The sequence below is a fragment of the Sapajus apella genome, unplaced genomic scaffold (assembly GCF_009761245.1).
Source record: "Sapajus apella isolate SASKATOON/1434 unplaced genomic scaffold, GSC_monkey_1.0 scaffold48, whole genome shotgun sequence".
NCBI lineage: Eukaryota > Metazoa > Chordata > Mammalia > Primates > Cebidae > Sapajus > Sapajus apella.
The window spans coordinates 16,662,238-16,689,128 of record NW_022436988.1 but is presented as its reverse complement, the minus strand read 5'-3'; the positions used below and the strand labels follow the sequence as shown (position 1 = coordinate 16,689,128).

The window sequence follows — 26,891 nt, the reverse complement described above, 5'->3', positions numbered from 1 at the left end:
AAAAAAAAAAAAAAAAAAAAAAAAAAAAGTTTACTATATGGCCCTTTACATAAAATGTTTGCTGATACTTGCTCAGTTGATCTGTTAAAAGCAAACGTCCCTAGGGCAAAAGGACCCCCAATGTTAGAATCACCTTCCTTTTCTGTCTACTGTTGGTAGCTTTTCACTCTTTTTACCCAGCTGTGTTCAAGCAGATGTCTTCAAAAATGTGGTCTATTTTGTTTTCGCTGTCCTCAATGGCGGGGTTAGCCTGCATCATCCTGTCCGCCATCACTTCTTTGCTATACCTCCAGTAGAAATGAAGTGGGCCTAAAAGTAGAAGAGGAGGCCGGGCGTGGTGGCTCACACCTGTAATCCCAGCACTTTGGAAAGCTGAGGTGGGTGGATCACGTGGTCAGGAGTTTGAGACCAGCCTGGCCAACATGGTGAAACCCCGCCTCTACTAAAAATACAAAAAAAAAAAAAAAAAAAAAAAAATTAGCTGGGTGTGGTGGCGGATGCCTGTAATCCCAGCTACTTGGGAGGCTGAGGCAGGAGAATCGCTTGAACCTGGAAGGCAGAGGTTGCAGTGAGCCAAGATGGCTCTATTGCACTCCAGCCTGGGTGGCAGAGCAAGACTCTGTCTCAGAAAAAAAAAAAAGGGAAAAAAAATTAAAAGTAGAAGAGGAATGTTAGAATCCAAGGACTTAACATTTTGTTTTATATATATATATATATATATATATAGTATATATATTTACATATATTATTTATTATATATACATTTATATATAATATATATTTATTATATATATTATATATATCGATATATTTTGAGACAGAGTTTCACTTGTTTTCTAGGCTGAAGTGCAATGGTGTGATCTCAACTCACTGCAACCTCTGCCTCCCAGGTTCATGTGATATTCCTGCTTCAGCCTCTGGGTAGCTAGGATTATGGGTGCCTGCCATCACATCCAGCTAATTTTGTATTTTTAGTAGAGATGGGATTTCCCCATGATGGTTAGGCTGGTCTCAAACTCCTGACCTCAGATGAGCCGCCTGCCTCAGCCTCCCAAAGTGCTGGAATTATAGGCGTGAGCTACTGCGCCCAGCCAACATTTTGTTGTATTTTTAAACCCATGTTATCTCCCTGTAGTATATTTTAAATGACTTGGAGCAGAAATCTTGGCTAAGCATTCAAAGTGTCTGAAATTAATAAGCAGTGAATTCTTGTTAGATTAAGTGGGAGGAAAAACAGAAGACAGCCCATCAGAGAAAGGGAAGAAGAAGGGAGGAGTGAGGAGGACTTGCGTGGAATAGAGATGGTGGTGGTAGAAAGTGGAAGGAAGAAAAAGAGAAGGAAAGGTGAATATGGGGCAGAACAAAACTTAAAGAATCGGATTCAATTTACTTTTTTTTTTTTTTGAGATGGAGTCTCACTCTGCCGATCAGGCTGGAGTGCAGTGGCACAGTCTTGGCTTACTGCAACCTCCACCTCCCACGTTCAAGCAATTCTCCTGCCTCAGCCTCCCAAGCAGCTGGGGTTATAGGTGCCTGCCACCACACCTGGCTAATTTTTGTATTTTTGGTAGAGACAGTGTTTAGCCATGATGGCCAGGCTGGTCTTGAACTCCTGACCTCAAGTGATCTGCCAGTCTCAGCCTCCCAAAGTGCTGGGATTACAGGTGCAATTCTATTTATTTTTACCAAGGCCTTACAGTCAATGATTCTTAGAAACCCAGTTTCTACTTTTCACCAAAAAAAAAAAAAAAAAAAAAAAATCCAAAACAATTTAATCCTTTTCCTTTGTGTTCTTCCTTCCAACCATTCACTTATTTTTGTAATTCATGGTAGAAAAGGGAATTCATTCATTCATTTGTTCACTTACTCATTCAATAAATATTTATTAAGTACTTATACTATGTCAAGCTTTGTTCTAAGCAGAGGAGACATTAATGAGCACTACATCCATCCATTCATACCCTCACTGAGCTTCCATTCTAGTAGGCCACAGTAACTAAGGTACTGTAATTGAGGTGCTAGATGCTATGTGGATTAACATCCTAAAGATCTATTTGCCAGGGGTGGTGGCTCATGCCTCTAATCCCAGCACTTTTGGAGGCTGACGCGGGCAGATCACCTGAGGTCAGGAGCTCCAGACCAGCCTGGCCAATGTGGTGAAAGCCTGTCTCTACTAATAATACAAAAATTAGTCAGGCGTGGTGGGTGCCTGTAGTCCCAGCTACTTGGGAGGCTGAGGCAGGAGAATCACTTGAACCCGGGAGGCGGAGGTTGCAGGGAGCCGAGGTTGCAGTGAGCTGAGATTGCACCACTGCACTCCAGCCTAGGCGAAAAGAGTGAAACTGTCTATAAAAAAGAAAAAAAAGATCTATTGTCTTCTCAACTTAGAGTCCAGTGCAGGTGGTTTTGGCCAAGCCAGTTTCTGAGTGTTCATTCAGAGTCCAATTTCTGCTCCATGTCCATTGGCAAGAATCACATGGCCCAGCCAAATGCAAGGGCACATCCGGCAAATGTAGCTCCCAGCAGCAAACAGGAGTATTTGGTAATTAGCAAGCTGACTCTGTCACATGAGGAGAGACAGATAATAAACTAAATAAACTATATATGTTCAAAGGCAATAAATGCTTTGGAGAAAAAATGTAAAGCATGAGAAGAAATATGGAATTTGTGTGTGTGTTGAAGAATACTGTAATTTTAAACAGAATGGTGAGAGGAACTTACTGGAGTGAGCAAAGCAGGGTGAGGCTGACTGTGTAGGACTCTAGTTTTTCCTGAACGAGATGAATAGAAGCCAGAAGGTTGTACTGAGAGGTGTGATGCAATTTGCTTTGCAGTTTATCAGGTCCAGTTACCTTGAGAAGAGACTGGATGTGGGCGAACGGGAGGAGATCACAGTGGAGTGGACCAGAGTGGAAACGATGGAGGTGGTAAGAAGCGATCAGATCTGGATATATTTCAGAAGGATTTGCAGATGGATTGATGGTGGAATTTGAGAGAGGAGGGGTTGTAACCTGGCCAATTTTAAGGATGTGGTCGCCAGTGATGGAGCTGGGGAAGACCATGATGGAGCATTATTTGTGTGGGGAGCTCAAGAATTCAGTTCTTGGTCTGGGTGAAGTGGCTTATGCCTGTAATCCCAGCACTTTGGGAGGCCAAGGCAGGCAGATCACGAGGTCAGGAGTTCAAGACCAGCCTGATCAACATGGTGAAACCCGTCTCTACTAAAAATATGAAAATTAGCCGGGTGTGTTGGCAGGCGCCTGTAGTCCCAGCTACTCAGGGGGCTGAGGCAGGGGAATCGCTTGAACCTAGGAGGGAGAGGGTGCAGTGAGTCGAGATCGTGCCACTACACTCCAGCCTGGGTGACAGAGAAAGACTTCCTCTCAAAAAAAAAAGAATTCAGTTCTTCACATGCTGACTTTGAGATGTCTAAAAGATGTCCAAGTGGAGATGCCAAGATGTTGATAAGAGTCTGAAGCTCAGGGCAAGGCTCTGGATTTCAGCTCCAGGTCGGGGACTCCTTCCTCAGGGTAAACATGGTATTTGAAACCTTGAGACTGAAACAAATGATCAGGGAGTATAGGTGAAAAAGAAGAAAGACCCAAGAATTGAGCTTTGCGACTCTCCAAGCAGCAGAAAATGAAGGCATTGTGGCTGGGGGCAGTGGCTTATGCCTGTTATCCCAGCACTTTGGGAGGCTGAGGTGGGTAGATCACTTGAGGCCAGGAGTTTGAGATCAGCCTGGTCAACATGGGGAAATCCTGTCTCTACTAAAAATACAAAAATTACCTGGGCATGGTGGTGCCAGCTACTTGGTAGGCTGAGACAGGAGAACCTCTTGAACCCAGGAAGTGGAGGTTGCAGTAAGCCAAGATTGGGCTGCTGCACTCCAGCCTCGGCGACAGAGCAAGACACAGTCTCAAAAAAAAAAAAGGCCAAGTATGGCAGCCCATACCTGTAATCCCAGCACTTTGGGAGGCTGAGGTGGGTGGATCATGAAGTCAGGAGTTCGAGACCAGCCTGGCCAAGATGGTGAAACCCCGGCTCTACTAAAATTACAAAAAATTAGCTGGGTGTGGTGGCGGGTGCCCGTAATCCCAGCTACTCAGGAGGCTGAGACAGGAGAATTGCTTGAACTCAGGAGGTGGAGGCTGCAGTAAGCTGAGATCACGCCACTGCAGTCCGGCTTGGGCAACAGAGCAAGACTCCGTCTTAAAAAAAAGCAGCCATGGTTAGTGGGAAGTAGAGGAGAAATAAGAAAATGAAGGAAGGAAGAGGGATGTGATGCAGAGGGATTAGTTGGGGCTGTGTGTGTTCATCAGATCAGAATCAGCATTGAGCCAAGTCAATGGTGGCCAAGGGACCTGTTTTCCCCACACCACTGTTCCTGTCTGCCTGCCTCTAGCTGCATGTGGTCAGAGTGGACTGAAGAGACCTAAGGCAAGGCCCTCAGCATCTTGCTGCATGCTCTAGCACTCCCTTTCATCAACATGCCCATCCCTGAGAGAAGTTTGGTCATGTACTCGACTAACAACTTGCTGAGTGTCTATGTAGGTGCCAGGCCCTGGTCTAGTCACTGAGGCAAATAAGCCAGACAGGGCCTGTGCCCTGATGGAGCCTATGCTCTAACAGGGGCGGGGCACATGAGAAACAACTAACAGATAAACAAGAGAACTTCTAACACAGGTCAGGTGTTCAGAGCGACTTGCTCCAGCGAGGGGATCACAAAGCCCTCTTCGAAGAGATCTAAATATGATGAAGGTGGGACAACCTCACACAGGAGTTTGCAGGCCGTGGTTGAGAATTTGGGTTTTTTTTGAGACATAGTCTTGCTCTGTCGCCCAGGCTGGAGTGCAGTGGCGTGATCTTGGCTCACTGTAACCTTCACCTTCAAGCAATTCTCCTGCCTCAGTCTCCCAAGTAGCTGGGACTACAGGCATGGCCACAATGCCAGGCTAATTTCTGCGTTTTTAGTAGAGACAGGGTTTCGCCATATTGGCCAGGCTGCTCTCTACTGACCTCGTGATCTGCCTGCCTCAGCCTCCCAAAGTGCTGGGATTACAGGCGTGAGCCACGGCGCCTGGCCTGAGAATTTGGGTTTTTTATTTCAAGTGTGATGGAGAAGGCTTTGGTAGGTTTCAGCAGAGGAGTCTTGATCTGATTTACATTAAGCAAAAGTCGCAGGGCTGGTCAGGTGGAGGATGCACTGTAGGTACAGAGGGGGGGCTGGGAGACGAGCTGGCGGGCCATCCCAGCTCAGGCAACAGGGGGTGTATTTGACAAGGCTGGGCTTGGATGCGCACACTGGAGGCAGCCACACAAACTGAACACTTACTTGGATCGATGCCTATGCAAGGCCAAGAAAAGCTGCCTATCAAAGAAACGTGTTTGGGAGGCACAGTCCTTGTCCTCAGCTTATTTCCTGTTTACTTATAGTAGGTTGGTGCAAAAGTCATTGTGGCTTTTGCCATTACTTTTGCATTAACCGAATAGTAACCTCAGACTATACACAGAAAGGTGCCATGCAAACTGAACAACCACTGAGTCAGTGCATACCAGTGGCTAAATAAGTACAAAGGAGGAATTGGAAAAGAAGCACCCGGGGTGCCCCCTGGAAAGAGAAGTTGGAGCCTTCTTTAGATGGGCCAAGCATTCCATTTCTCCAGCAGGAGGGGCACTGCCTCCCCCTATCCTAGCCCTGTGACTTTTGATTAGTCTAAGAACCTGGCTCCAGGCTCCAGTTTCTCCACTCATTCTGAGCTGAGAGGCGGGTGACTCAGGGGAGGTTGCTCCCCAGCACGCAGCGTTCTTGGCTGGGAATGACTCATTACTTCGTTCCCTCCCTCGCGAGTGACCCGGGGCCAATCCCTCAATGTGTCTACACCTCACTCTTCTCATCACACCGGGACAATTGCCTGGTGGAGTTTTTGGCTCCCCGGGGGCAGGGCTCCTGTCTGCCACTGTCCAGGTTCCTCCTGAGGCTGCTGATAGGGTCTGGAGGAGCCTAAAACACTCGGGTAGACCCAAGGTCGAGGCCCTCCCCGTGCACCGAAAGGGGGTTTTAGTGCGTTCTTCTTTTAAATGCAGAGCCGTTCAACAGCATTTTGCACCGAATACAATTAGCAAGCATTCCTGTCTTGGAGGATTTTCTTTTGGACACCTCCTTGTTGTAAAAACTTGCTTGGGGAAAAAAAAAAGCAACTGAAGCAGGCCTCCAAAGACAGCAAAGCAGGGACCTGAGGTTCTGAGAAGAACGCGGGCGGAGGGTGACAACGGATCTCCGTCGCAAGGGGGACCTGGGCGGCTGGACGCCGGGGCTCCAGGGGACAGGGGGCTACCGGCTCAGGGCCCGGGGCCAGTGCTCTCTCTGCTCGCCCTGCGCAGCCGAAAGCCGGCGCGGTGTCGAGGGGAGAGGATGCCCGGCAGCAGGGGGAAGGCAGGCTGGGGGTGCTCGCCCGGGTCAGAGACCCCAGCCCGCGCCGAGGAGCCCCGCACTTTCCAACGCAGCGGGTCGCAGCCCGGAGACGCCGGGCGTCCCCACCTCCCGCCTCCCTAGCTGGAGCGGCGCCCAGGGTTCTCCCCCGGCCCCGTCGCCTGAGTTTGCCGCCGGACTGGGACCCGCCAGGTGGATCCGGACAGGCGCACCCTGCTCTCCGCCCGGGACCCTCCCCCGAGCCCAGGCGGCCTCCGCGCCCCGCCCCGGGCCCGCGCCCCTGATTACCTGCCCCGGAGTCACAGTCCGCAGCCCGGACGCTCCGAGGCGGGATCCGCGGAGCCCGGAGCCACATTCCTAGGGGAGGGGTCTCCATCTAGAGGGTCGCGGATCACGTAACCCGCCGGGAGGAGGAGACCGCGGGAGGCTGAGTAAACCAGGGGTAAAAAGTTGCATTTGGCTCATTCTTTTTTTTTTTTTTTTTTAATCGTGCTTCGACGCTGGTGGACTCGGGGACACGGCGTCCTCCCAGTTCCCGGAGCCCGACGGCCCCGGGGCGCTTTCCCAGGGCCAGAGGCACCTCTCCGGCCGGCGGGTGCGGTGCTGGTCTGCGGGGCCCTGAAGGCGCCCCGGCTGCCCGCGGGCTTCCTGGAAGCGGGGCCGCAGGAGCAGAAACGCTCACATCCACCCGCACAAATAAATCCGTGAGCAGCTCCGCGCCGCCAGCGGCAGGGAAACCGTGGGCTGATTCAATGCAGACGCGGGGCGTCTGCCCGGGCAGGAGCGCGGCGGGTCAAGAAGACCGGGCGTGGGGGCAGGGAGGCCGGGGCAGGAGAAAGAGAGAAAACCCCAAAGCCACGTTTCAAAAATGCGGGTGAATTTTCAATGCCGGCCGCCCGGGGGAGGGGTGGGGGCCGGGGTGCGGGCGCCGGGGCCGGCGGGCCACCCGGGGCAACTTTCCGGGCGGGAGGCGCGGCCGGAGGGGGCGGCGCCGGCGGCGGGAGGCGGGAGTCGGGGGCCGGGGGGAGTCACTTTAAAGGCTCTTTCTTACCCATAATGCTTTGTGGGGACGTTGACAAGTGGATCCAAGATGGCGTAGAAAGTAATGACAGGTAAGTCCTGACTTCCCCCTTCTCTGCTCCTGGGGCCGCTCCGCGAGCTCCCGGAGCCCTCCGGGGAGGGGACCCGACTACCCTCCGGTGTCCCGGTCCCGGGGCGCGGCGGCCCCGGGGCGGGCTGTGGGCCGGGGCGGCCCGCGGCGGGGCCTGGGAAGCGGGGCTCTTCGAGGCGAGGCCCGGACGCTGGGGCTGTTTACAGCTTCTTCCCCTACTCAGTCCCCGTCCCCTCCGCTGGGGGCCGCGGCGCCCTGGGCCCTGGCCGGGGAGGGGGCCTTGCACGCCGGCCCCGGGAGCCTGCAGGAGGTTTCTCCGGCCCGGGGCACTCTGGGAGGGGGACTCGAGCCTCCCTGCACGTTCCCCTCCTCTGGGTCGCGGCTGGGGGTGGGGAGCGTGCGGGCCTCCCACGCCCCGCTCGATGCCCCCCTCAGGGCTCGGACTTCTGCCGGGTGGGGCGGGGGCCAGAGCTGGGGTCATCGGGAAAAGTGGGTCAGGGGTGCGCTCCCTCCCTCCCCCGCGGAGGGCTTTCGGCCCGAGATTCACTTTCTTCCCCCCTTTCCCCGCCCCCTCCTTGGAAATGCTCTTTGGCCCACAAGCACATCAACAAAAATAAAGATAGGCTCTCTTTTCCTGGAGATTCCTTGAGAGTACTCCAGTACCCTTTTCAAGGGCTCAGAGACTGCAGTCTTACCTAGGGAACTTTGATTCCTCTCCCCCAAATTATTGGAGCCTTCTGCACCCTAGCCTTTGCTGAGAATCCTTCAGACAGGGCAGGAAGTCAGCCTCCTGTGATTCTTCTTGGATCAGGATCCTCAGGTTTTGTTTGCAGTTCAAAAATTGTCATTCCTTCTCCCTCACAACTTACACTTTTCAGGCAAATCATTAATATAATAAAGTGTAACTTCAGAGACAGTGGATTCCTGGAGCGGGGGAAGGAAGGAGGAGTTGTCTGTCTTGCCTAGTTGGTTCTTAATTTTGCTCTTTCTTAAACGCATATTAATAAAATTTCCTCTCCTTCATTTCTTTCTGATTTTGAAAGTAAGGTCAGCCCGGGTTGAAAAGATAACTCTATTATGTTTTTTTAGTTTTAAGAGTATGGTATAATCTATTCTTTTATCTTACTGAAAGGAAATGTTTTAAGGTCAAAAAAACACTCACTCGCAAAGCTACACACTGTACCATTTTTGTAACTTTTTCCATTTCAAATTTAGATGCCCTTTCACTTAAGGCTGATAAAATGTTTGCTACTGATAATGTCTGTTACTGGTGTTGTATAGACACATCTTTCTATTTGCCTCAGGAATTGGATGAAGTAATTGATCACTAATGAACTACAGTGCTGGTGAGATGTGTAAGGTGAGACTGCAGTTAAAAATTATTTCCTTTTTTTCCTTCTTTATTTTAATCAATCCGCAGGAGTAAGGCTGAAACTGAGTAATTTGGTGGGGCCATCTTTGTTTTCCAAATATATCACTCAGTCAAATGGGTCTGTGAGCAGGGCTAGATTTAGAAAGAAAAAAATATGTTGAGTGTACCAATCTCTTCGGTTGCTCTAACATACTCAAACAGTGGCACTTACTAAGAGCCAAATGTTATTTGCAGCTATTCTTGATCAGTATCTTCACCAGAGGTAATTATAGTTTTCCTATTCAAATTTTCTTGCATAACTTTAATTGGATGCCTTAATTTTATTTGTGTTTTGGTTGTCTGTCACCTTCTGTACATTTAGTCCTGGTGATTGTTTATATGGATTTTGTGTATCCATGATTTGTGGGACTCTTGTAAAGTACACCCTTTCCATTGGAAAGAATTAGGCGGGTCAATTACTCCAGCTTTTATTTTCTGAAAAATGGAGTAGTGCTTGTTTCTTTAATAATTATTTTGAAATAAAGATGATGGTGTTGAGATCTGTTTAGCTTATTAGGGATAAGACTAGTTTATCATTATGTTCTGATCACACCTGGTGTGTGAATTCAAAGTGCTTTATTTAATCTAATTTGTAATGCTTTGGATTTAAAGGATATTATTGATACAGTGTTAGTGAATGGTTTTCTCTGCTAGAGAGAGGAAGAGAAGTTTGCTACTTTTACATTTTTCACAAGCAGTTTTCTCAACCTAAAATATTTTACTCAGTTTTTTTTTTTTTTTCCTTAAATGTAATTGTGGTCAGTTGATTAGTTACTGTATTTTTTTTCCGCCACACATCTGGGCTTCTGGATTTTGAAATCCTCTCCCAAATTTTTCATGTCTGTCACAACATCTGTTTAAGAAGAATAAACTGTGCTTTTTTTTTTTTTCTAGATTGAGGCATATAATTGACATTTTGTCTTAAAAAAAATAAGAAAAGGAAGATGGATATAGATTCTTTTGTAAGTGCACATACCACATTTTCTTGTATTTGAAACTCAGCAGTGCTTATGTTTACTTCATATAATTTTTATTTTTGGCAGAGCAAATATGGATTTTTAAACTTATTTTCATTTTGCAGATGCAGGCATATTCCTGCCTTAGACCTCTCAATTTGAACTTTTTACCTTTTTTTTTTTGAAACCTACAGATAACTGTGGAAAGGAGCTGTTGGTCTGCTGTTTGCCTATGGAGATGTTCATTTGTAGTCTAGAATGGACTATTTAGAAGTAGGTAATCTTGTGTGGCTAATTTTTTTTTTTTTTTTTTTTTTTTTGTGGCTAATGTTTGACCTGAATTGTGTCAAGACATTTTCCACAGTTCTCACACACGTAGACTATGTGAAGTGTTAGTATTCATTTCAAAGTAAAGTTAGTGGTTGGACACCAAACAACTTGTTACACAAAGTATTCTAAAATGGGAAATGCCATAGTATTGAAGGTTGTGGTGAGGTAGAAGTCTGTGTCTCTGAGCTGAATAAAGACATAGCTTTTTTAGTCTGTCCTTTTTGGCTGGGAAGCTAGGACACTATTTTTAGGTAAGGCTGTAGTTTTTGAGAGTAAGTACCTTTGTATCAGCTGGTAAACTTGATTATTGCATTTGTTAACAAGTTTCCTTTTCTAATACCATAGATATTAAAATACATTGTCTTAAAGTTGGTATATATTTATAGACTGTCCAGTTTTCACTGGAAGAAGAGTGATGCCAAAACAACAGGAAAAGTCATTTTTACTTGCAAAGGGCCTTGTGTAATTAAAAAATCTACAGCATATTCATGAAAGGCTAAGAATAGTGCAGAGGGACCTACAAGTAAGTAGCCCAGATCTTATAGATGCATGTTTTTTCCGTTTAAGCAATAGGCTTGGCATTAATATTGAATGCAGATTAGTTCTATAATTGTCTGTCAGAGACCCTGAGATCCAAATACAGGCCCCATACGAGAAATAAGGACCTTTACCTATTGTTTCAAATGTGCAGAAGATTTTGGGCCAAGTTTATCAACAATAGTTACCCAAGAGAGGGAGAGGAACTACTTAAAAAATTATAAGCAACTTTTTAGGTTTTATTTTCATTAACCTTAGGTGAATGTACATGTAGATGTAAGCAGATGTAATTGGATTTCTAAGTAATATTTTGAAATGTTTCTAGAAGAAAAGTGGTACAAACAGAGAGTATGCCATGCCATCTTACCATTCATTTCAGTTAATGAGTGCAGTCAGGGTTACTTCTGTAGCACTGGCTAGAAGCAGCATATAACATGAAGGTTTATTCCTTTAGGGTGGCTGGGATAATAGTTTTGAGTAATCCCGAATCTATTAGAAGTTAATATTCCTCTTTTTAAAAAGACCACTATAGATGTAACAGGAAGAATGTTATTTATATATACATGTAATAACTATTTTGGTCAACTTCTAATTGTTTAAAAGAAATGGAAAGTGGTAGTTTTGAGTAATCCTGAATCTATTAGAAGTTAATATTCCTCTTTTTAAAAAGACCACTATAGATGTAACAGGAAGAATGTTACTTATATATACATGTAATAACCATTTTGGTCAACTTCTAATTGTTTAAAAGAAATGGAAAGTATTTCATACCAGCAGTCATACCAACTTGTTTACTCTTGTAAATTGTACTGGGTCAATTTCTCCAAGTAAGAGCAGGAAGTTGTTTGGTAAAAGCAGAGTGTATACATTCATTTTGCCTTTGAACAAAAAGAACTGATTCATCCTCAGGTTCTTCAAAGAATGCATGGCATCTTTTTCGACTGAACTATTCTGAAGTGTGAATGTTTGTGATTTTTGTCATTTCTGTGCCATATTTTAGGTGTTCTTGGAACATCTGAATTTGCCTTTTGGCTTTCTTCTGCAGAAATTCTCTTGGTTGTGATGAAAATGTCCTGTAATGCGAGCTTCCTGTCAGTAGGCAATATGTTTAACTAACATGGTTTTAAAAAACTCTTTACTTTTATGTAAAACTCCTGTATGCTTATGGTAAACAAGTTTGAGCAGTACTTAAGCTCGTAAAGTAAAAAAGTTTAAAAAAAAAAATAAAAAGCCTCTGTTTTTCTTCCTCTGTCTCTAGTCCTGCTCCCCTTAGCTGACTGTGGTAAACAGCTGGGTGTCATTTAGCTTTTGGAAGACCTCTCTATTCTTGAGATATTCTGGCAGTGTGGAAGTAGGGTGAGAAGTCAGAAAAGGCATGGCCATTGAACCAGAGTTTAGATGTTGTGCAGGGACTATTCTGTTCTTGTTTTCGGTGATAAGTAATAATGATAAACTCCCATCAGTTTAAGATAACTGTAATTGGGCCGGGCGCGGTGGCTCACGCCTATAATTCCAGCACTTTGGGAGGCCGAGGCGGGTGGATCATGAGGTCAAGAGATCGAGACCATCCTGGTCAACATGGTGAAACCCCGTCTCTACTAAAACTACAAAAAATTAGCTGGGCATGGTGGCGCGTGCCTGTAATCCCAGCTACTGAGGAGGCTGAGGCAGGAGAATTGCCTGAACCCAGGAGGCGGAGGTTGCTGTGAGCCGAGATTGCGTCATTGCACTCCAGCCTGGGTAACAAGAGCGAAACTCTGTCTCAAAAAAAAAAAAAAAAAAAAAGATAACTGTAATTGAATTGTGAAACACAAAAACAGTTAATTTTTTGGTCAGGTTGGTAGTTTTGATTTGTTGATCTTTTAAAGAAATATGTGTGAATTGAACTCATGTAATGTTAGAGCTGGTGGGGTTAATGGTGGTAATGAATTACCATCTGTTGAATTTTAGGATAAGCTGCACAGTATATTTACTATAGGCTTTTTATAACTCATTATCTCCTTTAATTCTTATAACAACTCACAAGACAGTTATTTCCATTTTGCAAAGGAAGAAATTCAGGCTTAAGTGTGACTCAACTAATGTAACATCACGAGACCACTAAAGTAGTGGAGCTGGTGTTCTTTCTGGAAAACCTGTGCTCTTCTTTCTCTAGCTAGTCTAAGTGACTTCTTTTCCAGATAAGGAAATTTAGGCCTGAAGAAATTAAATGAGTTGCTCAAGGTCACGCAGCTCAGAAGTAGCAACATTAAACCAAGCTGCTTTTTTTTTTTTAATCTTTGGAGGCTTATCTCAAGACTCTTGGTCCAATGCTGGTCATGCTACATTTTACTGAACTACCGTGGACCAAAAGACCATATGCTGGGAATATTAGATACAAATACTTTGGAACTGATACCTTGGTGAATGGTGTTTTCTACTACGTATTAAACAAACTTTCTTCTTTGTCTTTCAGAAATTATAAAGAGCTCTGATGGGCTATTTGGGTGATACCCAGTGCAGTGAACTGCAGGTGAGTAAGGTTTAGGAGAACTTTATTTAGAAAAGAATTTTATAATGCCTGAGAAAGATACAAAGAGACTTAATCTAGGCTAGAATGGCCAGAAAGAATAAGGTAGGACAGGGCGAAGTGATACAGGGCTGTAGTGAAACAGTGGTAAGGTGAAGGTACAGATCCTAACGGAATTGGTTTCTTCTGGAACAGACTGAATGATGAACAAATTCCAGAGAGACTGCCTGCTGCCTTGTCAGTTTAGTTTTAAAAGAGTGAGGGTAGGTTAATCTTCCACTTCTCTTCCCATGAGTAACTGCATAGGGGCTCAGCTTGTCTGCATGCTATTGGAGCTTGAGAATTCTTCAGTTTTTGTGTCAACATTCTTGAGTGGCAATTACTTTGTGCTCTGATGAACTTGGTTAAGTATTGAATTGTTTTTCTTGTTATCTGCTGTTTACGTAGTGTCATGAATGACTGTATAGATCTAAATACTGAGGACGTATCAATAGAAACAAAAGGTTGAACTTTTCTTCCTAGTGGTTGTACTACCTCTATTCATACTATTAGTCTTTCAGATGACTTACCTTTTGCTAAAATGCCTGTTAATTAAAGACAGCTTAGTCTTGAGTGTTTATGATTTCACAGTAATTAATCTTCTTGGTCAGCTACAGTATCTTGGTCTTTCATTATTACACTTAGAAAATGGTAATATTACAGAAGTAAATTAGAAGACTTTTAATACTGTACTTGTGAAGCATCAGAGTTAAAATTATTGTTGTTATTTTTTTGAGACGGAGTTTCGTTCTTATTACCCAGGCTGGAGTACAATGGCGTGATCTCACTGACTTGCACCCTCCACCTCCTGGGTTCAAGCGATTCTCCTGCCTCAGCTTCCCAAGTAGCTGGGATTACAGGCATCTGCCACCAGGCATGGCTAATTTTTGTATATTTGCAGAGATGGGGTTTTACATGTTGGCCAGGCTGGTCTTGAACTCCTGACCTCGGGTGATCCACTCCCCTCGGCCTCCCAAAGTGCTAGGATTACAGATGTGAGCCACTGCACCTGTCCTAAAATTTTTTAATGAATTTTCAATACTTGTCTTTTGTGAGATATCTTCATCTCCAGAAAGCTTCAGCTCTTTTTCTTTTTTTTTTTTTTTTTTTTTGAGTTGGAATTTCGCTCTTGTTGTCCAGACTGGAGTGCAATGGCGCAATCTTGGCTCATTACATCCTCTACCTTCTGGGTTCAAGTGACTCTCTTGCCTCAGCCTCCCAAGTAGCCGGGACTATAGTCATGTGCCACCACGCCTGGCTAATTTTGTATTTTTACTAGAGATGAGGTTTCACCACGTTGGTCAGGCTGGTCTCTAACTCCTGACCTCAAGTGATCCACCTGCCTCAGCCTCCCAAAGTTCTGGGATTACAGGTGTGAGCTACTGTACCCAGCTAGCTAGCTTCAGCTCTTAATAAAATGACTTTCCATCCTCCCTTTTGCACTCTGGCTGTGTAAGACTTAAAAGAATATCTCCAGCTACTTTTTACTCATCTAGTTTAAGCTGGACTTTTTAACTTTTTGTTTTTTGTTGTTAAAAAAAAAAAAAATCTACGTTTTGCTTTTAGTTGTTCTCAGGTCTCCTTGGCCCCTCGTTCTTTAATTTATCTGAGTCCATACTGCCTTTTAACTGATACAGTCCACTGCTAAGTCAGCAAGTTGGCCTTGAGAATCCCAGAGACTTTAACGTGGCAATACTGTATATATTTAGGGTTTACAGTGAAACTTGGGCTGACTACTTGCTGATTGTTAAAGTGATAAGTAAATTGTTAAAGTAATAAATAAATGTTAAACTAATAAATAATTTTTTTAAGAGAAGTCTTGCTCTGTCACTCAAGCTGGAGTGCACTGGTGGGATCTAGGCTCACTGTAACCTCTGCTTCCTGGGTTCAAGCGATTCTCCTGCCTCAGCCTCCCGAATAGCCAAGACTTTGCCATGTTGGTCAGGCTGGTCTCTAACTCCTGACTTTAGGTGATCTACTCGCCGTGGCCTCCCAAAGTGCTGGGATTACAGGCATGAGCCACCATGCCCAGCCACGTTCTTTGTTTCTTGAGTGTATGCTTGTTTTGCATGATTTGTCTCCTGCTGGTTCATAGGGATGATCACAGGACCAATTGAAGCAGTTTGCTGGTCCTTGAAAAAGTGGGGTCTGGGTTAGTTACAGGTCCTCATGACCAAGGAGAGTATGAAAACACTCAGTCAAGGCCAAAGTAAGCCGTAGAAGGGAGGGGGGTTCCTTTTGAGACTTTATCAGACTTGTGTCCTTGGTGGAACTTCCTTAATGTTGAATAAATTGATATTAAATAAATTGTTATATGTTGGGTTATTAATACAGTTGATTTTCTTTTTGGCATTTCATTTCAAAATATACATATTTTTATTCATTTTAAATTATGGTACATTATAGTTTGTTTTTTAAAAACTTATTAGATCATGAAACATTTACATCTTATAGATTTTATAATTTAAATTTATTTATTGAAAGGCTGCAAAAATAATTTCATCAAGTGATGCTACAATTTGCCTAAGTCTTTTTATGTTACATATGTATACTGCTCTCTGGCTGGTTTTCAGTTAACACTTTAATCTACATCATTGTAGATATTGTTATATTTTTTCTAATGGTATCTTTAGGGTAAATTTTGGAGTGCAGTATTGTGTTAGAGGGTATGACTCCTCACATATATTGTCACACTGTTTTCAAAGGTGTTACACCAGTTTGCGTTCCTAACAGGTATATGAACAGATACCTGTTTCACTATATGTAGGACAGAAACCCATTTTTTCCTCAGAAGTTTTTGTGAATGTAATAGTGTAAAATGGCACTTATATTTCTTTGTTATATAGTGTTGAATTTAACTGTTTGAGCCTCTTTATGGTGAATTGTTTGTTGATAGCTGTTGCTTTATTATGCAGTTAACTATTGTGAGCTTTGAATGGTAAGGCTAGTATAACATGGTCAGTAAAAATTGTTCTTAAGAGAATATGGTGGAAATGATAAATGATCTTGGGAATAGTGGTTGAAGGGGAACAGATGGATTATTTCAGGATTCAGTTCAGCAAGTATTTATTGGGCATGTACTGTGAACCACTTTGTATCACAGTGTCTTCTGAGTGGTTCTCAAGTAATTGTGGTGGTATGTGCTGGGTTGAAGCAGGACACTGCTTGAGACTTGCCCATTTGTGGGTTCTGGCTTCTGTTGTCTCTCTGTGGCTGCTTGGATTGCTGAGAAGACCACCACTGTCTAGGCCGTCTTATTTATTTATTTATGTTTTTTAAAGATGGGATTTTACCATGATGGCCAGGCTGGTCTTGAACTCCTGACCTTAGGTGATCCACCCACCTTGGCCTCCCAAAGTGCTAGGATTACAGGCGTTAGCCACCGCCCCTGGCATAGGCCATATTTAACTCATTCAGGGCATACTAATGTGCCATGGCACACCCTTTGAGAAGCTCTGTTCTGAGGGATACAAAGATAAACGAAGCATCGTTCTTTTGACAAAGAACTAATCATCTGTAGAGAGAATGGGGAACCCTCAAATGAAAGGACTAACAGGAATTTAATAGGTGCCATCGAAGGGGGCTATACAAGGTACTTAGGGATTAAGTGGAGGGAGTGATATGCCCCCTTGGGGATATGAGGGAACACTTCAACTGAAGGGGTGGCATTTAAATCACACCACCAGGAAGCTGAGAAGCAATGGGAAGAGGGCATTCTGGAGGGAAGCCTGGGGGTTATGTCAGAAATGTGGGTGTGAGGAAATTGCATATCCAAGTTACCTGGGTCCTGGGGTACATAAAGGAACATAATATAGGGTGGGACTGCCAATAGGTCAGGACTGGGTTTTGGATAGTTTTTTTTTTTTTTTTTTTTTTTTAATATTTAACTTTTTGTTATTTTTATGTTTTATAGAGATGGGGGTCTTGCTGTGTTGCCCAGGCTATCTTGAACTCCTGGCCTGCAGCACTCGGCCTTCCAAAGTGCTGGGATTATAGGCGTAGCCACTATGCTTGGCCTTGGAGGTTCTTAAATGTCAGACTAAGGACCAGTATGATGGATTGTAGGGAAGAGAATTTAGAGGCAGAGACTTTAGTTGGGTTGATAGTAGTAGTCTAAGTGAGGGTGATGAGCGCCTGAATTGAGTTGGTGGCCATGACAGGGATTCAAGAGATATTTTGGAGGTTGAATGGAGAGATGTGACTAATTAGATGGGGTAGGGTGGGAACAGTTAATTCTGTATCTGTCTCTTTTTTTTTTTTTCTGGAGTGTAGCGGCTCAATCTTGGCTCATGCAACCTATGCCTCCCAGGTTCAAGTGATTTTTCTGCCCCAGCCTCTTGTTGCCCAGGCTTATCTTGAACTCCTGAGCTCAAGCCATCTGCCCATCTTGGCCTCCCAAAGTTCTATTTATCTCTCTATGTCTCTTTTTTTTTTTTTGAGATGGAGTCTCTCTCTGTTGCCCAGGCTGGAGTGCTGTGGCACTGTCTTGGCTCATTGAAATCTCCACTTCCTGGGTTTTAGCAATTCTCCTGCCTCAGCCTCCTGAGTAGCTGGGATTACAGGCACCTGCTACCACTCCCGGCTAATTTTTGTATTTTTAGTAGAGATGGGGGGGTTTTTACCAGGTTGATTAGGCAGGCCTTGAACTCCTGACCTCAAGTGATCTGTCCGCCTAGGCCTGGCAAAGGGCTGGGATTATAGGCATCAGCCCCCTAAGTTCTATAACTCAAGTCAGAGATGAGGCTGTGGTTTTTACGGTTGGGTGGCTGGAAGAATGGGACATTAAGGAAAAAAAATAGGTAAGTCACGAGGGAGAATGGCTCTTAGGAGTTTAGAATAAAGACAAATTTGGTTTTGATTGTGTTGAGTTTAAGGAGCTTGTAGAAAGTTGGAATCAGAATTTAAATCCTACAAGGAACTTCAGAGATTTAATGGGGCAACAGCTAAGGAAGTTTAGGGCCCTGAAAAGTTAGAGGAATCAGTGAGGTCTCACAGTTAAAGCAGAACCAAGATGGAAGCTTCAAGATTCCCAGTCCATGACTTTCCTCTCTGCTTCACACTGAAAAATGCTGACGGTTCTCAGCTGTGGTGTTTCCTAACCCAGGCAGCAGTGCTCAACAGAGAGTGGGAAGTGGCATAGTTATGTTGGGGAGTGAGGACTTTATTTTATTTTTATTTTTTTGAGACGGAGTTTTGCTCGTTACCCAGGCTGGAGTGCAATGGCGCGATCTCGGCTCACCGCAACCTCCGCCTCCGGGGTTCAGGCAATTCTCCTGCCTCAGCCTCCTGAGTAGCTGGGATTACAGGCATGCGCCACCATGCCCAGCTAATTTTTTGTAGTTTTAGTAGAGACGGGGTTTCACCATGTTGACCAGGATGGTCTCGATCTCTTGACCTTGTGATCTACCCGCCTCGGCCTCCCAAAGTGCTGGGATTACAGGCGTGAGCCACCACACCCGGCCTATTTTATTATTTTTATTTTTTTTTTTTTGAGACGGAGTTTCGCTCTTGTTGCCCAGGCTGGAGTGCAGCGGCATGATCTCGACTCACCGCAACCTCTGCCTCCTGAGTTCAAGCAATTCTCCTACCTCAGCCTTCTGAGTAGCTGGGACTACAGGCACCTGCCACCATGCCCAGCTAATTTTTGTGTTAGTAGAGACGGGATTTCACCTCGTTGACCAGGATGGTCTTGGTCTCTTGACCTCGTGATCCACCCGCCTCGGCCTCCCAAAGTGCTAGGATTATAGGCGTGAGCCACCGCGCCTGGCCTATTTTTTATTTTTATTTTTTTGAGAAGGGATCTTGCTCTGTCACCCAAGCTGGAGTGCAGTGACAAGATCTCGGCTCACTGCAGCCTCCGCCTTTCAGGTTCAACCAATTCTCCTACCTCAGCCTCCCGAGGTGGCTGGGATTACAGGGGCACACCACTATGCCCGGCTAATTTTTGCATTTTTAGTGTATGCGGAGTTTCACCATGTTGGCGAGACTGGTTATTTTTTAATTAAAAGTTTTTTATTATGGACATTTTCAGACATACAAAAGCAGAAAGAAGAGTGTAATCAATCCCCATGTACCCACTGTCCAACTTCAACAGCTCTCAGTATTGTTTCCTCTGTTTCCTCCTTCTGCATCAATTACAGTGAAGCAAATGGTAAAGCAAAAGTAATTTGGTGACCTTAAATTTTGTGTATTAGCAAGTAAGGAGAGTCAAAAAGTTTAATAGGGTATGTTCTTAGGTCTCTGTATGGGGTCTAGAGTAAAGAGAAAGAGGATTAATTCCAGAATTCCTGTGCTGCCTCAATTTTGTGTCTTTGGGCAAATTAATTTAAGTCTTCTGGAACTAAGTCTTTTTGTTTTCCATGACAGTGAAACTTGCTGCTTGTTAAAAGTTATAAAATACGTGGCTGGGCGCGGTGGCTTATGCCTGTAATCCCAGCACTTTGAGAGGCCTAAGCGGGCGGATCAGGAAGTCAAGAGTTTGAGACCAGCCTGGCCGACATGGTGAAACCCTGTCTATAAGAAAAATACAAAAATTAGCCGGACATGGTGGCTCGTCCCTGTAATTCCAGCTACTTGTGAGGCTATGGCAGGAGAATCACTTAAACCTGGGAGGCAGAGGTTGCAGTGAGCTGAGATCATGCCGCTGCACTCCAGCTAGGTAACATAGCAAGACTATGTATGTCTCGAAAAAAAAATTATAAAATACAGATGAATAAAAAACTGTAATGGCACCACCCAGAGATATCCACTTTTATTTTTGTAATAAACTTTTTTTTTTTTTTTCCAGCCTGGCAATTTTGAGATGAAGTTTCACTCTGTATCCCAGGCTGGAGTACAGTGGTGTGATCTTGGCTCACTGCAACCTCTACCTCCTGAGTTCAAGCATTTCTCCTGCCTCAGCCTTCCTAGTAGCTAGTATATTACAGGTGCCCGCCACCACGCGTGGCTAATTTTTTGTAATTTTAGTAGAGACAGTTTCACCATGTTGGCCAGGCTGGTCTTGAACTCCTGACCTCAGGTGACACCCTCTTCCCCCCTCGGCCTCCCAGAGTGCTGGGATTACAGTCATGAGCCACCGCACCTGGCCTGTAATGAACTTTCAATTTTGGAATAATTTTAGATTTACAGAAAAGTTAAAAGTGTAAGTCAGAGTTCCTGTAAACTCTTTACTGAGTTTCCCCCATTGTTAACGTCTTATGTTTCCATGGCATGTTTGTCAAATCTACGAAACCATTGTTGGAACATTTCTATTAACTAATATTTAGACTTTATTTGGATTTCACCAGTTTTCCCACTAATGTCCTTTTTCTGTTTCAGAATCTATCCAGACCTGCAATGAATGTAGCTGTTTTGTCTTCTTTGTCTTTTTTGGGCTGTGATATTCGCATACTTTGTTTTTCATGACAGTTTCGAGGAGTACTATTTAGGTATTTAATAGAATGCCCTTCAATTTGGGGTTTATCTGATATTTTCTGCATGGTTAGACTGTTTCATATCCTTCCCGATTTTCTTATGCAAAATATTCAATATTTACATGTTTTACAAAAATGAGATGACGGACTATATTATTTTATGATCTGTTTGTTTTTACTTACAGAATGATATTATATCACATATATTATTTTGTAACTTGCTTTTGTCACTTGAAATCTTCTCGGTGACCTTATTTTTAACACTGTATAGAAAACTCTTTTCTGAATTTTAAAGTCTGATTTGAAAATACAACATTAGAACATAATCTGTTGGTAAATTGAAGATGGCCTTTAAGGGTCTGTGATAGTAGTGGTGGTAGTAGTAATGTGATTCTGTGTCTACACAGATAATCTGGAAGGGAAAAGAAGAAATAAAAAGGATAGACAATGTTTTATAGTAATATAATTTTCTTGGCAAGCAGTAACCTTTCTAGAAGTCAGCCTTTTAGCATAATTTGCTTGCTTTTTTTTTTTTTGAGATGGACTCTTTCTCTCTTGCCCAGGCTGGAGTGTAGTGGTGCAGTGGTGTGATCTTGACCCACTGCAACCTCTGCCTCCTGGGTCCAAGTCATTCTCCCTGCCTCAGCCTCCCAAGTAGCTGGGATTACAAGCAAGTGCCACCACGCCCGGCTAATTTTTGTAGTTTTGGTAGAGATACAGTTTCACCATGTTGGTAGGGCTGATCTCGAACTCCTGATCTCATGATCTGCCCGCCTCTGCCTCCCAGAGTGTTGGGATTACAGGCATGAGCCACACCTGGCCTGCTTGCATCTTAAGTATGGGGTTTTGTTTCTTCATATCCTTCTTAATTAATAAGCATGTTAAATGATTTGGAAGAGGCTCAAACTCTTCAAGAAATAATTTGGAATTCTTGAAACTAAGAAGGCTAGCTCCAGAATTTTTGGAAATCCTGAAAAATGGATCAGGAAAAATAATAGATAGAAAAAAAAATCTCAATTTTAGTTGTTGATATAATTTTTAGAAAATTTAGTTAATCTTAGTCACTAAAACAGATGGCAGATGGCCCATCAGGATATTTCTTGTACGTATTTAAAACATTTTATACTATATTAAATTCCATTTATTCTGGAATTTCAGAGAATTTACCTCTACGAAAGTGATTATTCAAAATAGACCATGGTCGATGATTTTAGTTTCTAGTTTTCTTCTCTGTAGGCTTAGTCTCTCTTGTAATGCTTCTTGCATACTCAGCAATTTTATGTTTTAGAGAAAAATGCAAGTCTGGTTGAATATTAAGTACAGTACAGAGAATAAAACTACTTTGCAGAATATTTTGCCTGGGTATACTGTAGGACCATATAGATTCCAGTTTTGGATAAATGCAGATGAACTTAAAGGTAATACAACATGCCTCTTTGGGACTTGACATGCTAATGATAACTGAATTTGAAACAGGACAGTTCTTGGAATGCTTGGCATTTAGGTTATTTTAGGTCATCTTTGGGAAATTTAATTATTTATTGAATGGTTTTAGTAAATTGAATGTTTGTCATTGGGATAAAGATGGTATAAAATGGACTCTATAAGATAGTTGTATTGGGCAGAAAGGCATTTTACACAATACATTTAATTCAAGATAATAGATGACTCAGAGGCCAAATAATTCGGTAGAAAGTAATGCTATTTTAGTTTTGGGAGGAGAGCATCTTAGAGAAATAGATCTTGAAGTGTTGGTTAAAATCTGGGTAGGATTTAGGTCCAGAGAGAGGTGAGGAAAGGATGTTCTGGGCAGAGGGATCGATGTTATCAGAGTCTCAGAGGCCTGTGGACGTGGGGCCTGGGTTGGGGTTGTAGCTAGATTACTGGTGGCCTGGATATCTGGTAATGAGCTTTGACATTATTTTATAGGCATTTCAAAGTTATTGTGCCATCTCTAAAGTGATACTTTTCCTCCCTAAGGAAGCATGATACAGCTTAGCCCCACTGGCTCACCAGGACCCTGCTACTCAGTGGGGAAGAGGGGCCCATTCTGATATGCTTTCTTCCTCTTCACTTGGGTTTTTTTTTTTTTTTTTTTTAAATTTTATTTATTTATTTTTGAAACAGAGTCTCGCTCTGTCACCCAGGTGGAGTGTGGTGGCTCGATGTCAGCTCACTGCAACCTCTGTCTCCTGGGTTCGAGCAATTCTCCTGCCTCAGCCTCCTGAGTACCTGGGATTAAAGGCAAATGCCACCACACCTGGCTAATATTTGTATTTTTAGTGGAGACGGGGTTTCACCATGTTCATCAGTCTGGTCTCGAACTCCTGACCTCGAGATCCGCCCACCTTGGCCTCTCAAAATGCTGGGATTACAGGCATGAGCCACTGTACCAGGTCTCACTTAGGTTATTTTAATAATGTATTGGCTGGATGTGGTGGCTCACGCCTGTAATCCCAGCACTTTGGGAGGCCAAGGCAGGTGGATCACCTGAGGTCGGGAGATTGAGACCAGCCTGACCAACATGGAGAAACCCTGTCTCTATTAAAAATACAAAATTAGCCAGGCATGGTGGCACATACGTGTAATCCCAGCTACTCGGGAGGCTGAGGAAGGAGAATCTCTTGAACCTGGGAGGTGGAGGTTGCGCCACTGCGCTCCAGCCTGGGCAACAAGAGCGAAACTCCGTCTCAAAAAAAAAAAGTGTCAATTTGGCTTTTCTTTATTTGGTCACGATAAACGTTTTTTTGGGGGGACAAACTCTCACTCTACCATCCTGGCCGGAGTTCAGTGTTGTGATCGCCACTGCAACCTCTGCCTCCCGGGTTCAAGTGATTCTTGTGTCTAGCTTCCCAAGTGGCTGGGTCTACGGCGTCCACCACCATGGCTGGCTGAATATTTGTATTTTTAATAGAGGCGGAGTTTCGCCATGTTGCCCAGGCTGGTCTCGAACTCCTGAGCTCAGGCAATCTGCCTGTCTGGGCCTCCCAAAGTGTATTTACTTTCTAGTTTCAGGTTAGTAATGGAATTTCTACAAGGAAAGCAAAGTAGAAGAATTCATGGCAAATAACTAACTTGAAAAATGTGGATATACAATTTTTTCTAGTAGTTCTTCTGATTTAAATTTTTATTTTGTAATATAAAGAAACATGTATTTTATTATATTTGTCCTTTAAGTTTTATTGTTTATATATATTGTTTTGAGACTGGGGTCTTTTACATGGCATATAGTCTAATAAGTAAAGATATCTTGGGGTCTGATTAAGAACCAGTTATGGATGTTAGTAATTTCTGTCGAAGGAGATAGTGATGCTGTTTAATTAACATAACTCATCAGTCTTCTACAACCTTTTCAAATGCAGTCTGATTTATTCCACCTAAGTTAATTATGTGGTAGAGTTTTTTTTCTAACAGGCAAATGTGTAAGACAGAGATGGAGAAATCATCTTGAATTTAGATTGAAGAAATTTTAGTTTACTACTGTGACATCCTGCTATTTGATCAGTTTACTTTTGCTTAAAGTCGGTCTATTACAAAGGATTGGTCTTTGAGATCAAAGAAGACCATAACTACATTAACAAGAGATGCTAATTTGAGGAATACAACTGATTTTTAAACTAAAAGTATATTTCATGACTTGATTTCAAGGTGGCCTGGTGGTTCTTTTACTGTCACAGACAGAGGTTTGGAGTAGAAAGATTGATTTCATTTTTCTTCCAGCATTTACTTTTGGTTCTGGACCAACCATCTAGCTATGATGGAATTCTTCAAAAGTATTTTACATTTTGTGCCAAGTGAGCTCAATCATTGTTCCATTTGGAGAGGTTCTTTCTGAGACTCCATTCTTGCCTGTAAAACCTATACTGTATATGCAGAAAGGGAGGTGCATGGGTTTTCTGTTTATTCACAGCACACTTATCCTTCTATATCTCCTTTTTAGTTTTAAAAAATCATGTCAACTGAGACATTCAGATTCATATTTTAAAAATAATTTTTATAATTTTATAAAAATTAGCATATAGTAAAATTGATGTTTGTTGGTATACAGTTTTACTAATTTAATACATGTATAGCTTGTGCAGCCATCACCGCAGTCAGGATACAGGGCAGTGTCATCACCCTAAAAACTCCCTCTTTCTCTTCTTTTCTAGTTGCTCCTCCCCAACCCATACCCACTAGCAACCACTGATCTGTTCTTAATTCCTATAGTTTTAACTTTTTGAGATTAAGATTTTATAAATGGAATGATACAGTATGTAAGCTTTTGAGACTGGGGTCTTTTACATTGCATAATATTTTTGAGATTATTTCAAGTTATTGCATATATTGAACACTTGTTCCTTTTTATTGCTGAGTAGTTTTACTTCACAAAGAGGTCTGTTTATCTGTTCACTCATTAAAGGACATTTGAATTGTTTCCACTTTTCAGCAATTATGAATAGAGCTGTTATGAACATTTGTGTTCAGATCATTGTGTGAACATAGTTTTCATTTCTCTATCTGTCTGAGGGGCAAAGGGGATTGCTGGGTCATATAATGTAGTGTGCATATTTGATTTTATAAGAAACCGCAGACCCTTTTTCCAGAGTGGCTAAATGATTTTATATTCCTACTAGCAGTGTATGAGGGTTCCAATTACTTTACATCACTTGGTGTTATCAATATTTTTAATTTAGCCTTTCTAATAGGCATGTGGTGGTATCTAATCCTGGCTTTATGACATCAAACATCTTTTTATGTGCTCGTCTGTTATCGTTATAGCCTCTTTGTGGAGTGTCTGTTGAAATCTTTAGCCCAGTTTTATTTGGTTAGTTTTCTTATTGCTAAGTGTTGGGAGGTTTTTTTTTTTTTTTTTGAGTTGGAGTCTCACTCTGTCACCAGGCTGGAGTGCAGTGGCGTGATCTTGGCTCACTGCAACCTCCGCCTCCCGGGTTCAAGCGATTGTCCTGCCCCAGCCTCCCGAAGTAGCTGGGATTACAAGCATGCGCCATCATGCCCGGCTAATTTTTGTATTTTTATAGAGATGGGGTTTTACCATGTTGGCCAAGGTGGTCTCGATCTCTTGACCTCATGATCTGCCTGCCTTGGCCACCTGAAGTGCTGGGATTACAGGCGTGAGCCACTGCACCTGGCTGGGAGTTCTTTATATGTTCGGATTGGAATCCTTTTTCAAATATATGATTTGCACAAAATTTCTCCCAATCTCTAGTTTGTCTTTTCATTCTTTTGACAGTATCTTTCATAGTATAGTACAAAAATGTTTAATTTTGATAAAGTTTATCGATTTTGCTCTTTTGTCAGATTTTGCTAAGATGGATCAATTTTAGAACAAGTTTCTGTTCTATAAAAGTGGTAAAAAGTAACTTACGGATGGGATACTCTGTGAAAGTTGACTTTTGTGGAAGAATGCAAATGTTACCATTTTAGGGAAAGATGGCACTAATTAACGTACTCCTTAGTTTTGGGACACATAGGACTTTTGCTTAACCAAAGAGATAATTGGCTTGGGGGGGGGTGGGTGGGTGTGTGTGTGTGTGTGTGTGTCTGTTTACATGTTTTTAAATGACAGTCACTAACATTGTGATTATTAACACAGACGTACTTTTTGTAATGCAGAACTATTTTAACCCTGTTTCAGAATTAAAATGGTGATATTGTCACATTTGGTGCTTTTGGGAGTGCTTGAGTTTGAGTTTTTACTCCATTGGAATAGCATTAGAACCGTAGTTGCTTGTGGGCTCAGAATCTATCGTGGCTAAAAGGAGCTGTCTGACTGCCTGGATTTGAATCCTGCCTCTGTGGTTTATAGTGTAACTGGGTAAGTAACTTAACTCTGTGCTTCAGTTTCCTCATCTGTGAATGGGAATGATAATCATAATAATCTAGTATCTACTTTATAGGGTCATTGTGTGGATTAAATTAGATTATGTACATATAATTTTATATAATTTTTTTTTTTTGAGACAGAGTCTCACTCTGTCGTCCAGGCTGGAGTGCAGTGGTGCAATCTGGGCTCACTGCAACCTCCACCTCCAGAGTTCAAGCAGTTCTCCTACCTCAGCCTTGTGAGAACTAGGACAACAGGTGTGAGCCTCCGCACCCGGCCATGTACATATAACCTTTTCAACATCTGGCACACAATGAACATTCAGT

General features: G+C 43.1%; 2 protein-coding genes and 1 long non-coding RNA gene across 12 annotated transcripts in view; 1 reads left to right on the top strand and 2 right to left on the bottom strand.

The window, feature by feature from the left end:
- Window positions 1–5,036: 5,036 nt before the first annotated feature.
- Window positions 5,037–8,025, bottom strand: LOC116525437 (basic proline-rich protein-like). The gene is made up of 2 exons (XM_032241185.1): window positions 7,485–8,025; window positions 5,037–6,860 (listed from the first exon to the last, which is right to left on the bottom strand). Exons 1-2 carry the CDS (start codon window positions 8,023–8,025, stop codon window positions 6,733–6,735), a joined length of 669 nt encoding a protein of 222 aa, XP_032097076.1. The 3' UTR covers window positions 5,037–6,732.
- Window positions 6,892–26,891, top strand: part of HELZ (helicase with zinc finger) — a 184,086-nt gene continuing 164,086 nt past the window's right edge. For 4 of the 10 annotated variants that reach the window (XR_004257816.1, XM_032241947.1, XM_032241945.1 and 1 more), the window contains exons 1-3: window positions 6,892–7,545; window positions 8,849–8,904; window positions 13,234–13,290. The gene's annotated coding sequence lies outside the window, so the exon portion shown is untranslated. Of the gene's footprint in view, window positions 7,546–8,848; window positions 8,905–8,933; window positions 10,185–10,627; window positions 10,765–13,233; window positions 13,291–13,482; window positions 13,530–26,891 lie in introns of those variants that run through there. The other 6 variants (XM_032241939.1, XM_032241941.1, XM_032241940.1 and 3 more) reach the window with 6 other exon arrangements.
- LOC116525783 overlaps window positions 24,138–26,891 on the bottom strand; it is a 3,730-nt gene continuing 976 nt past the window's right edge. Inside the window, exon 2 of the long non-coding RNA XR_004257819.1 lies at window positions 24,138–24,596. This is a non-coding gene — a long non-coding RNA (uncharacterized LOC116525783). The remainder of the gene's footprint in view (window positions 24,597–26,891) is intronic.